This window comes from Sebastes fasciatus, chromosome 19, assembly GCF_043250625.1.
Source record: "Sebastes fasciatus isolate fSebFas1 chromosome 19, fSebFas1.pri, whole genome shotgun sequence".
NCBI classification, from domain to species: domain Eukaryota; kingdom Metazoa; phylum Chordata; class Actinopteri; order Perciformes; family Sebastidae; genus Sebastes; species Sebastes fasciatus.
In genome coordinates, this window is record NC_133813.1 from 1382448 (window position 1) to 1395870 (window position 13423).

General features: G+C 36.1%; 1 protein-coding gene across 1 annotated transcript; it reads right to left on the reverse strand.

Moving 5' to 3' along the window:
- Window positions 1-729: 729 nt before the first annotated feature.
- On the reverse strand, window positions 730-9769 carry LOC141757821 (scavenger receptor cysteine-rich type 1 protein M130-like). The gene is made up of 6 exons (XM_074618669.1): window positions 9707-9769; window positions 6251-6353; window positions 3752-3784; window positions 3347-3637; window positions 2145-2227; window positions 730-2019 (listed from the first exon to the last, which is right to left on the reverse strand). Exons 1-6 carry the CDS (start codon window positions 9767-9769, stop codon window positions 1966-1968), a joined length of 627 nt encoding a protein of 208 aa, XP_074474770.1. The 3' UTR covers window positions 730-1965.
- Between the last annotated feature and the right edge of the window lie 3654 nt (window positions 9770-13423).

Here is a 13423-nt window from a genome sequence, read left to right on the forward strand (position 1 = left end):
TTCTCCTTCTGATGACGCTCTGCTTTGGTTTTGGTTGTTAAATGGTTGTGAGCGGACGGGTCACATGCGTCGTCCAATAATGATCCACCTGGACCCGACTTCAAAAAGAACTTTGTTAAAGTAGTACTAGTACTAAATGTCTCTGTGCAATACAAGTATGTGTGTTTTGTCTTTTATTCTGTCATAAGAATGTTCTCATATTGTCTTTAAATGGTTTTGATCAGACGTCCTAAAGTGACGTCCTCTCCACGTAGAATAAACCACATTTTTATTAATGTTTTAATCTTTATCATCTCTGAAGGCTGCTGCTGCATATGTGTTCATATTTTTATTCACATTATTGGATTAGTAATGAGGACATCTTGTCCCAAAATCCTTGAAGAACAAAATTAAGCAAAATTCTCATGAAATAAGCAAAATTCTTGATCACAAATTTAAGTATATTCCTTAATTTACAAAATTAAGCAAAATTCTTATAAAATAAGCAAATGTCTTGATCACAAATTTAAGTATATATCTGTGTACAAAATTAAGCAAAATTCGCATGAAATTATCAAATTTCTTTTTTTCAAATTTAAGTATATTCCTTAATGTACAAAATTAAGCAAAATTCGCATGAAATAAGCAAATTTCTTTTTTTCAAATTTAAGTATATTCCTTAATTTACAAAATTAAGCAAAATTCTTATAAAATAAGCAAATGTCTTGATCACAAATTTAAGTATATATCTGTGTACAAAATTAAGCAAAATTCGCATGAAATTATCAAATTTCTTTTTTTCAAATTTAAGTATATTCCTTAATGTACAAAATTAAGCAAGAGTCTCTTGAAATTAGCTAATTTCTCGATCACAAATTTAAATATATCCCTTAAAGCACAAAGTTAAGCAAAATTCTCATGAAATAAGCAAAATTGTTGTTCACAAATTTAAGTATATTCCTTGATGTACAAAGTTAAGCAAAATTCATATAAAATAAGCAAATGTCTTGATCACAAATTTAAGTATAATCCTTAACTACAAAATTTGGCAAAGATTCTTGTGAAATTAGCAAATTTCTTGATCCCAAATTTAAGTATATTACTTTGTGTACAAAATTAAGCAAAATTCTCATGAATAAGCAAATTTCTTGATCACAAATTTAAACATATCCCTTAATGTACAAAGTTAAGCAAAATTCGCATGAAATAAGCAAAATTCTTGTACAAAAATTTAAGTATATTACTTTGTGTACAGAATTAAGCAAAATTCTCATGAAAATATCAAATTTATTTTTTTCAAATTTAAGTATATTCCTTAACTACAAAATTAAGCAAAATTCTTGTGAAATAAGTAAAATTCTCGATCACAAATTTAAATATATCCCTTAATGTACAAAGTTAAGCAAAATTCATATAAAATAAGCAAATGTCTTGTTCACAAATTTAAGTATATTCCTTAACTACAAAATTAAGCAAAAGAGGACTTATCATGCTCATTTCCAGGTTCATACTTGTATTTTGGGTTGAACATGGTAGATTAATGTTCGGTTACAGATAATGGATGGATGGATGTTCCCATCGGCCTGGGTCGGTGTGTCTTTAGTTTCAAGTTGTGCCGGCTGCTTGGACTTCGGTATTCCTGCTTTAAAGGCTAGTTTTCAAATGAAACTAAATATTTGTGAGGTGTTTTTAAAGAATTACGTCTTCAGTAGGAACCAATGGGATGGAAGCTGACAGGAAGTCAGAACGTATGAAGAGACGAACACATTGTTGGTTTTCATGTTGAGAGTAATAATAATATAGTATATAATGTAATATAATATGTACAGCTTGTTTAAAGGGAACATGCGTATAAAATGATCTGCTGCTGGGTTGTGTGTTATAAATCCATCTGGATGTGAGATGAGCTCCGTGGAGGTGCTACTCTGCTCCCTGAGCTCCTTCCTCTTCAGTCGGCCCTCCTTCAGCTGCAGGAACACCCAGGTTCTAATAATCCGGCTCGGCCTTCTCCCGTCTGCCCGGCCTCTGCCCCCTGGTGGCCTGGAGACACATGACAGCACACAGATGTGACTTCCTGCATCACTCCTCTCTCTCTTCACTTCAATGAACACAGACTGAGAGCTTCATGTCAGTCAGTGGTCTGAACAACAGACGTGTGTCAGTACCTTACAGTAGAAGTAAAGGCCAATGTTCGCCAACAGCAGAATCAGCGGCAGGACGATGGCTCTGATGATGAAAGGCCTTAGATCTGATCAAACACATGGACAGTCAACACATTATAGAGCTTTTTTCTTATCTTCATTCAACAGTGTAGTCTTTCAATTTGAGATCATGACTTTCAGATCCACATTTTGTAATGCTTTCCCTCAAAACCCTGTCCTTGCACTCAAATAGCCCCTGCTTGCGCTTAGATTTGCTCTGCTAAATGCAGTACCTGTGAGGGTTTCTGGATCAATATCTGTCATTGTTTTGTGTTGTTAATTGATTTCCAATAATAAATATATACATACATTTACATAAAGCAGCATATTTGTCCACTCCCATGTTGATAAGAGGATTAAATACTAGACAAATCTCCCTTTAATTTACATTTTGACAGATGAAAAAAATTGCGATTCATGCAATTAATCAGGATTAACTATATGGATGGTCATGTCATTAACCGTTATTAAATATGTGAATCGATTGACAGCTCTAGTTATTGTCCTACTGGCCTATCTGTCTACTCTGAGTGGTGAGAGTGGTGTGAAAATGGTCGACAAGCGCCGCTTTGTTTTATGTACGTATCATAACAACGGCTTCTATATCCGCCGTCCCATTTTTTAATGACAAATACAGACTACCGTGAACTGCTGGTGTGGAGAGTTATTTCATCTCACGTAGGCGCAGAACGTTCGTGCTAACTGGCCGTCTGCTGTCGTCTTTGCGGTGAGTTCGAGTTCAACTTTTTGGCCAAGACAAAGGAGACGTGAGGCGACGTGACTGGTGGCCTTCGTCTTTGCCTTTGCTAGTTCTTTGATGTCGGGTTGGTGTGTCTGGGCCTTTATGGTGGCAACCAAAGAAGCTGCTGGTGGAAACCAGTGGCTAAGAAAGCTGTCAAGCTGAAGAAGGAGTCCTTTCAGGCTGGTTGCTGGTCGGCCCAGGGGACTCCTGAAGCAGCAGACATGTATGTTTCATATATACAGATATATATCACGCTGCATTCAGCAGCTGATTTACGGAGGCAGCAGCTCATCAGACTCCGTCATGGCTGCTGGAGTCAGTCTGCTGCCATTCTAGCTGCTGCATGTGTGAGTCAACCTGGGTACATTACTGTCATAGATGATGTCATAGATGATGTCATAGATGATGTCACCGTTGGGCTTACCTGAGCAGGTGAGATCCAGGATGTAGGGAGAGGACCCTGATGTTGTTGCACACTCCCCCAGAGCAGATCCAGACTGAACACAGCGGTACCTGATCCTCCACACAGATCTCTTTGAGGAGACTCTCCATCCTACAGAAACAGCAGAGCCACAGTCCAGCTTTCTACAGACAACAGCTGCTTCCTTCAGGGTCCAGTCGAAGCCCCCCACTGGTCTCCAGTCTCCCTGATGTTTCACCTCCAGTGTTCCTGCACAGCGACTGTCTCCTCCCACCAACCTGACATCATCAGACTCTGAACAGAAACAAGAGAGTCATCAGTAAAAGAAGTGAATTTAATTCAGATCAAACTAAAACTTGATTGATTTTGCTTTAATGATTCTTTAATGTCTTTTCTTTCTCTATCTACCTGTTGAGTTGTGTTCTCCTTCAGCCTGGAGTCCTGAGGAGAAAATGATAAAGCAGCATGATTGGATCACAGCCGTGGACAGAACAAACACTCTCAGGTTGTTTTGAAAAATCATTTCCTAGCAGCTCAGAAACCCCTCAGTGAACTCACTCTGGAGCCGTTTGACCAGTTTAACAGGTGAACATGTGGATACACAGAACACAAGTCAGTTCATACAGAGTTAAAGGAATACTTCAACATTTCATCACATGTCCTCATCAGTTCAGCTCATTTACAGTGCAACATCACTGTTAAAGCCATTTCTAGCAAGCTCTTATAATTTCATATTAGCTTCAGTTACTTTAAAGTAAATAGTGGTACTTTTGGAGTTAAACCAAGTGCACAGTGTCACCTGACCTCGTATCTCAGGAAGCTCGTATTGAAGGCAGGTGTGCTGAAATCAGTGGACTATGGAAGACGCCACAAGGAAACAGCCTTCACCCGCCATGTGTTTTGGCTAATTGTACTGCGGCATCAAAGTTTTCTTGGATGAATTTGTTTCACTGATTTGAACTTATTGTGTTTATTTAGTTTGTTTGGGGTTTTGATTTTGTTCATGACGCTACATTCAGCTAAAGCAGTTTATAGCCTAACCCAGTATCTCGCAGTACACCATTCAAACATCTCTTGGACCACCTGAACCATCGTGGATCATCAAACAGTGAGTAACTAACTAACCAAAGGACGGCGTGTTGATCAAGTCTAACCTCATGCCGTCTGTAGGCGGCTATTTCCAACCTGTTCCCATTTAGCTGAGAAGCAGCAATAATCACAAAAGGAATCTCTGCATGCTACAGTTTAAAACAATCACAATCAGCACAGTTAAGATGTTTATACAGCCACAATTAAATAATTAAGGTAACTAGTTGTGAAGTAGAAACCCGGTCTCACGGGGAAGCGTACAAATAACACAACATTACATTCAGTCAGGTTTAGGAAAAACTTCATTGTTGGGCTTAAAATAAGTACGGAAATCAAATACGTACAGAATCAACGTACGGAATCAACGTAACACAACGACGGAAAACATGTCACAAACGTCACTAAAGAACACGTGACAGTCGTCATGTGCCAAAGTCACTAACGTAACTTACAAGTCAAGACACTGGTCTCCTGGTTAAAACTCTGGTATTTGTTGTTCACACGGATGCATTTACATTTCTCTCAGTACAGACTACATGGCGTGAAATGACACGCCAAAAGTAAGAATGGCGTTGTTATTGCACGCTGTCTCATAATCCGTCTGTTACTCCCGATAATATTTCAGATTGATCCACAGACAACAAAATTAACAAAATGGCTGCTGTCCTGTTTTGTGAATACATTGTGTTTCCTGTGACTGCTTCACAATAAAAGCCCCGTCTGTCTACGTGTTTGTCCCAGTGGGCTACCGCCAGGTCTGAGAAGTGAAGCCAATGCTGAAGGGGACGATCAAAAACCAAGATGGCGACGGCCAAAACCAAGATGGCGACGGCCTAAAACCAATATGGGGATGGCCAAATACCAAGATGGTGGCGACATGAAACCAAGATGGCAGAAGCCAAAAACAGGATGGCAACGGCCAGAAACCAAGATGGCGACGGCCAAAACGGCAAACTCAAGGCTTCAAAACCAGTTGGCGGTCCACTTCTTCTATGGTTCGTCCAGTTGAGGTGTTTTAATGTGAAGCAGTAGCAGCAGGAAATGTTGTGTTAGCATTAGCAGTAAATTAATGATACGGCTGCAGGAGAGTAAACAGTAAAAAGGACCAAAAACCAAGATGGTGACAGCTAAAAACCAAGATGGCGGTGGACTACATTTACCATCAGCACTGAGTGAACATCAACGTAAAAGATTGCGAAATGTCCCTTTAACTTCTCTGAGCTGCATTTCTGTGGAACTGATCATTTTGATAAGAAGATGCTGACAGATTACAGATTATAAAACTGTGGTTTCTGTTACCATGACAACCAGGACGGACTGAGATGTTCCTCTCAGATTAATGCTGTCAGTGTCCGGTGGACGTGTTAACATGAGCAGAGAGTCATTGAGAGGAGACTGAATTACAGCTGCAACTATAGTAATAGTTGATGAATCTATAAGTAATCAATCATTGAGTCTATAAAACATCAGGAAACAGTGAAGAATGTGCAGCACAGTTCATCAGAGTCCAAGGTGACGTCTTTAAATGTCTTGTTTTGTCCGTCCAACAGTCCAAAACTAGGGCTGTCAATCAATTAGAATATTTAATCACAAATGAATCACATGATTGTCCATAGTTAATCGTGATTAATCACAAGCTAATCCCACTTTTTTTGTATGTAATTTGACTTTATAAAAGCTGTATGAACCCTGGACATTTCCCCTTTTAGTCGTCCTTTGAACATTTGATGTGATGTTGGTGTGTGTGATCAGTTTGTTCTCTGATTTAAAGATGAAATATGTGAATAATAACTCATCATGTTTAAAGCAGAGTCCTACCTGAGCTCCACAGCAACAGCATCAGCACCAACAGGTGATCCATGACGTCCAGGTAGACCGTCTCTCTGCTCTGATCATCACATGTGCTGTCCTCAGTGTATATCTGCGTACAGGAAGAGGTGGAGCTTTACTGGAATATATCTGATTGCAGTTTTACAGCCAATAGTCCTCGTCCGACTGAGTCTCTGTCACGTGTTCACCTTGTTTTCCTGTCAGCCGTGTTCACAGTTTGACCAGAGGATCACACAGTTTTCATACTGGTGTCCAGTCTCTGTTCTCTCTTTGGGCTGACACACAAATCTGTGTGTTTATTTGTATTTGCTGCTCAGTAGTAGTGTAGAACTATAGTAGGAGGAAGGTTGAGAGTCTCTTTGTGGTTGTCAAAATCAAAAATCAATCAATAAATCAATAAATATGTGTTTAAATGTAGAAAAAAGAATATTAAAAAGTAATGTAGCCATTAATTAATTGATTAAAAAGTGACATAAATCGACATTTCTGTTTTAATTTGCTTCTTTATTTATTTATTTATCTTTGTATTCATTTATTTATTTTCTCTTCTGTTTAATTATCCCTTTTATTTATTCATGTATTTATTTTAATAATTTGAAGTTTATTTATTTTTTGCATTAATTTATGTATTTTAATTTGTTTTATATTTATTTGTTTTATTTATTAATGCACGATTTTTTCTTTCTTTTGCGTATTTATTTCTCTGTTCTTTTCTTTTTACATTTCTTTACAATATCAAGTTATGTCCCATTTCATCAATTAATTAATGTCTATATTTATTTTTCACTTTATTTATGCTGTTTTTAAAGACATGTTTATTTATCAAGTCATTTATTTTATTTTATTTATTTTTTATTTTGGCAGGTTCCAGCCTCCAATAAAAACACAGCTCAAAGTGCCTTACAAGAAACATTAAATAAATAATTATTAAATTAGTTCTGTAAGTTTGAAACCTTTTTCCTCTTAAATTGACTTTCTGGTTCGATTCTGTTGCAAATATGTGCAAAATAAATAAATAAAATAAAATAAGGTACCATGTTCCTTGAGATACTTACTACTTGTACTTTAAATTTAGCCTGCAGTACTATTCTACTCCACTACATCTCAGATAGAAATGTTGTTTTGTTGCTTCATTATTTATTTCTCTTCCGTTTCATTTTCTTATTTATTTATATATTTAATTTCTCTTCTGTTTCATTTTCCCTTTTATTCATTCATGTATTTATTTTTATTAATTTTAAAATGTATGTATTAATTTTTGCAACATAATTTGCATTTATTTTTGCTCATATTTTGTATGTATTTCTACATTTATTGCAGCTAGCTGGCCAGCATATAGCCGATCTATGTACTCTGACCCCACGATGACACACGTTGAGTGACAGCCCCTCATTTGCATAATGAGGCAGAAATGTAAAAAGAAAAGCATACAGAAATAAATAACTTTGGGGGAATAAATAAGAGATGAAATGCAAAGGGATAATTGTGCATAAATAAATAAATACATTAATACATTTACAAAATAGATATAAAATAATTGAAAATTTATTATGAATAAATAAATTAAAAATAAATGCAAAAATATTATAAATAAATAATAGGGAAAATTAAACAAGAGTAAATAAATAAGGGAATTAATATGAAGATAAATAAATAAAGAAGCCTATTTAAACACAAATGTCAATTCATGTCACATTTGATAAATTATTAATGGCTACATTAATTTTGTATATTAATTTTGTTATATTTAATTAAAGATATAATTAATTAATTAATTTATTTATATCTATCAATAGCATCAATATTCATGGATTTTATCACTGCTAGGATTTCTTTGTCTGACTTCTATTTGAGGGGATGATCATGCGTGCAAGTTTTTCTAACTACAGTTCCCATAATGCTTTGGGGACGTGAACAGGAAGTGTAATGTTGCCATGCGTCAGTCAGTTAGCGGTGGACTACAACTCTTTTTAGCCTTTATTTGTTTACATTCAGTCAAACTGTCTCCATTAAAAGTATGCCGAATTATCTCTTAGTAGTTCCTGTTTGCAGTGTACTCATGGATGTACAGACAACTATCACTGGATTACTGTGATACTGAAGAAAAGTTAAAAACGGGACTATTCTCAGGCGAGTTCTGCAGCTACGAGGAGTCTCTGCTTTCTAAGAGGATTTATGGACGTTTATTCACGATGGACATCAGAGAGAAAGAAGTGTAAGTCACAATGAATTCATCACATTTCATTAACGATGTCTAGTTAATTCTGGAGGATGTCTAATCATGTTGCATTTAATATTAATAATAATAAACTTTATTTATACAGCACCTTTCATACATAAAAGTATGGAGGACAGAACCTGCCATAATAAGAAATAAATAAATAAATGCCTCAATAAATAAACATATGTCATTAAATATAGAAAACATAATATAAAAATAAATGTAGCCATTAATTAATTGATAAAATGTGATATAAATTGATATTTCTGTTTTAATTTGCTTTTTTATTTATTTATCTTTGTATCAATTCCCTTATTTACTCTTCTGTTTACATTTCTCTTGTATTTATTCATGTATTTATTTTAATAAATTTGAAGTTTATTTATTTTTGCATTTATCTATGCATTTTAATTGGTTTTAATTCTATTTTTTATTTATTCATGCACAATTTTTCCTTAGCATGTTTATTTCTGTTCTTTTCTTTTTATATTTCTTTATGCATTTCTGCCTCATTATGCAAATGAGGGGTTTGTTACTCAACATGTGTCATGAGGTCAGTACCAATTTATGTCCCATTTTATCAATTAATTAATGTCTACATTTATTTTTGATATTATTTTTTATATTTTTAATGACATGTCATTTGTATATTTTATTTTATTTATTTTTTATTTTGGCAGGTTCCATCCTCCAATAAAAACGCAGCTCAAAGTGCCTTACAAGAAACATTAAATAAATAATTATTAAATTAGTTCTGTAAGTTTTAAACCTTTCTCCTCTTGAATTGACTGTCTGGTTCGATGCTGTTGCAAATATGTGCAAAATAAATAAATAAAATAAAATAAGGTACCATATTCTTTGAGATACTTACTACTTGTACTTTAATTTTAGCCTGCAGTACTATTCTACTCCACTACGTCTCAGATAGAAATGTTGTTTTTCCACTGTGTTCTGATGTGTCTATACAGTAGGCCTATAAAGTGTTGCAATCCTCCTTTTACTGACTGATTAGAGAATTCAATTTAAAGAACAACAACATGAACATGAGGACAAAGAAGAACTAACCAGGGGGATTATAAATAAATAAATAAATCAGATAACATACATTCACATGGGCTTGTGTCTTTATGATGCATACGTGTGTTCTTAGTCCGGCTGCAATGCAAATAGTTTTGTTCAGTAATGATTTTCCTCTTCTGGGATAATCTGATCATTTTGATCACCTGATCATTCTTGCTGTCTGAACAGATACAGATGTTGCTGAACTCGCTGTTATACGCAAACATGTCAACATGTTTTTAACGGTTTAAAGGCCGTCTGTTCACCTTTAAAGGGGCTCTATGAATCAGAACTAGCTTGTTAACAGCCAAAGTCAACGACAGTCAGCGTCCTGTTGCTCGCGCTTGTTCTCGCACTACGTAGACGTGAGCGAGCGTCGGTCTAGACCAGCGCTCAGCAACCAGCGGTCAGCAACCTGCGTCTCTTCAGCTCCTCTCCAGCGGCTCCTTGTGGACTTTTGGAAATGGAAATGAATAACTCTTCTTTGTTTACATTTTCATTTTTATTCATCATTGTTGTAGGTCTATGGTACGACGGTACGACGGTACGACGGTACGACGGTACGACGGTACGACGGAGTATTAGGGCCACATTGAGGGAAAAAAATTAATCTGAGATTTAGAGAATAAAGTAAGAAGTTTACGAGAAAAAAAAGTCATAATATAATAAAGTAGTCATTTTACGTGTTATTTTCTTTTTTTTCTCGTAATATTACAACTTTTTTTCTCGTAAAGTTATGACTGTAAATCTCAGATGTTTTTTCCCTCAATGTGGCCCTAATACTCCGCAGTACATTGTCTCTTTGGCCCTCACTGCATTAGACTTATATACTATACTGTATACTTAGACCCTTAGTCACACACAAAAAAACACACTACTACTTATAATAATAATAATAATAATAATAATAATAATACAAATTATACAAAATGTCAATATTTGTGTTTTAAATATGGAATGCACCCAGTAATATGTGTAATTAGATTGTAATGTGATTATATGTTGTATTAATACTCTGAATCTGTAAAGTAACTCAAGTTGTCAGATAAATGTAGTGCAGTAGAAAGTCTAATATTTCCCTCTGAGATGTAGTGGAGGAGAAGTAGAAAGTAGCAGAACATGGAAATACTCAAGTAAAGTAGAAGTATCTCAAAATTGTATTTAAGTACTTAGTTACATTCCACCACTGAGTACATGTTATACTGTTGTGTTTCTCTAAGCATTCTTTACTCCTCTTGTTGGAATAAAATAATTGTTAATTCTTTAACTGAAAAGTAGTAATGTGTTTTTGACACCTTCACTTTTCTTGCATTAAATGATACCGGGATGTTTGCTGAAACTGACTGGATGTGGCACCACAGCCATAACTAGAAGAATGTCCACCAGCCGCCGCTGACTTAGACTATAATCTGTGTCACCTTCATCACATGATCACAAGTTTTGTGGCTCCGGACAGATTTTTTCGTTGGTTGTTTTTGCCTAAAATGTCTCTTTTGAAAGTAAAGGTTGCTGAACTCTGGTCTAAACGGTGAGGCGACGCACTCGAGACTGAACGTGATTGACAGGCTTCATATTGATTAGCGTTAGCAGCTAAAACCACAACATCACTATACACTCACCGGCCACTTTATTAGGTACACCTTGCTAGTACCGGGTGGTCTTCATCTGCTTCAAGGTTGGACGTGTTGTGCGTTCAGAGATGGTATTCTGCATACCTTGGTTGTAACGAGTGGTTATTTGAGTTACTGTTGCCTTTCTATCATCTCCAACCACTCTGCCCATTCTCCTCTGACCTCTGACATCAACAAGGCATTTCCGTCCACACAACCCCCGCTCACTGGATCTGTTCTCTTGTTGGGACCATCCTCTGTAAACCCTAGAGATGGTTGTGCGTGAAAATCCCAGTAGATCAGCAGTTTAATACTCAGACCAGCCCGTCTGGCACCAACAACCATGCCACGTTCAAAGTCACTTAAATCCCCTTTCTTCCCCATTCTGATGCTCGGTTTGAACTTCAGCAAGTCGTCTTCACCACGTCTAGATGACGTAATGCATCGAGTTGCTGCCATGTGATTGGCTGATTAGCTATTTGTGTTAACAAGCAATTGAACAGGTGTGCCTAATAAAGTGGCCGGTGAGTGTATATTTCACATGCCGGGCAGTAACGTTAGCTCACCTGTCCGATAGGATGTTGCCAGCTCGGTGATGCTTTGATACCCAAAACCAAACGACGGTCCCTCCTAGTTCCCCCCCGACGCCGGTCACATTCCTGTTTTTAAGACGAGCTTCACCAGATATAACGTTGTTGTTTTGGTGTTTCCGTGGAGTTTGTGTTGCAGAAAGTCATTTTTTAGGTTGAGTTACAACCTGTTCACACACTGGCAATAAAAAACAATTAAAACATGTTTATATGTGTAGAAACGTACATATAGGCCCTTTAAAGATCAAAAGGTTTTTTTTCATGTGTTCACATTCACAGCTAGATAAATCCTCTGTTGATCACTTACTCTGGAAACTAGCCAGAATTAAATCATCACGACTGATAAGGGGTCAGTGTAGCATGAATTTATTCCGTCAGTGAACAGCCACGTAAAGGATTGCGAAATGTCCCTTTAACTTCTCTGAGCTGTATATCTGTGGAACTGATCATTTTGATAAGAAGATGCTGACAGATTACAGATTATAAAACTGTGGTTTCTGTTACCATGACAACCAGGACGGACTGAGATGTTCCGCTCAGATTAATGCTGTCAGTGTCCGGTGGACGTGTTAACATGAGCAGAGAGTCATTGAGAGGAGACTGAATTACAGCTGCAACTATATTAATAGTTGATGAATCTATAAGTAATCAATCATTGAGTCTATAAAACATCAGGAAACAGTGAAGAATGTGCAGCACAGTTCATCAGAGTCCAAGGTGACGTCTTTAAATGTCTTGTTTTGTCCGTCCAACAGTCCAAAACTAGGGCTGTCAATCAATTAGAATATATAATCTTTAAATGTATTGATCCAGAAACCCTCACAGGTACTGCATTTAGCATAAAACAATATGCTCCAATCATAACATGGCAAACTGCAGCCCAACAGGCAACAACAGCTGTCAGTGTGTCAGTGTGCTGACTTGACTATGACTTGCCCCAAACTGCATGTGATGATCATAAAGTGGGCATGTCTGTAAAGGGGAGACTCGTGATATTATTATATAAACGTGAAGTTAAGTATATTTTCAGTGGTAGAAACTACTGTAACAAAGTAAATACAGTATATTTATTTGCCAGTTTCTCTCTCGTATCTTTAACTTCTTCAAATTGAATTCTCAGATTAATTCTCATAATGCCAGACAGGTTGACCATCGTCTTTATATCTATCAATAGAATCAATATTCATGAATTTTATCACTGCTAGGATTTCTTTGTCTGACTTCTATTTGAGGGGATGATCATGCGTGCAAGTTTTTCTAACTACAGTTCCCATGATGCTTTGGGGACGTGAACAGGAAGTGTGATGTTGCCATGCGTCAGTCAGTTAGCGGTGGACTACAACTCTTTTTAGCCTTTATTTGTTTACATTTAGTCAAACTGTCTCCATTAAAAGTATGCCGAAAATAAATGAATGAATGAATTAATAAATACAAAAAAATAAAGCTCAGTTGTAAGCAAGATTAAAAAGGTAAAATACAATAAATAAAAAACAAAACAAAAACAAAACTTGAACAATAAAACTCACAAATTTTATAAAAGTAAAGCACTGTACTTCGTATATAATCCACATAATCTTGAACCAGGAAGTATAAAGAGTGACTATATATATATTTATATTATATATGTTATATATACATCAATAAATTGTTAAAATAACATAAATTATAGCATTACATTTCA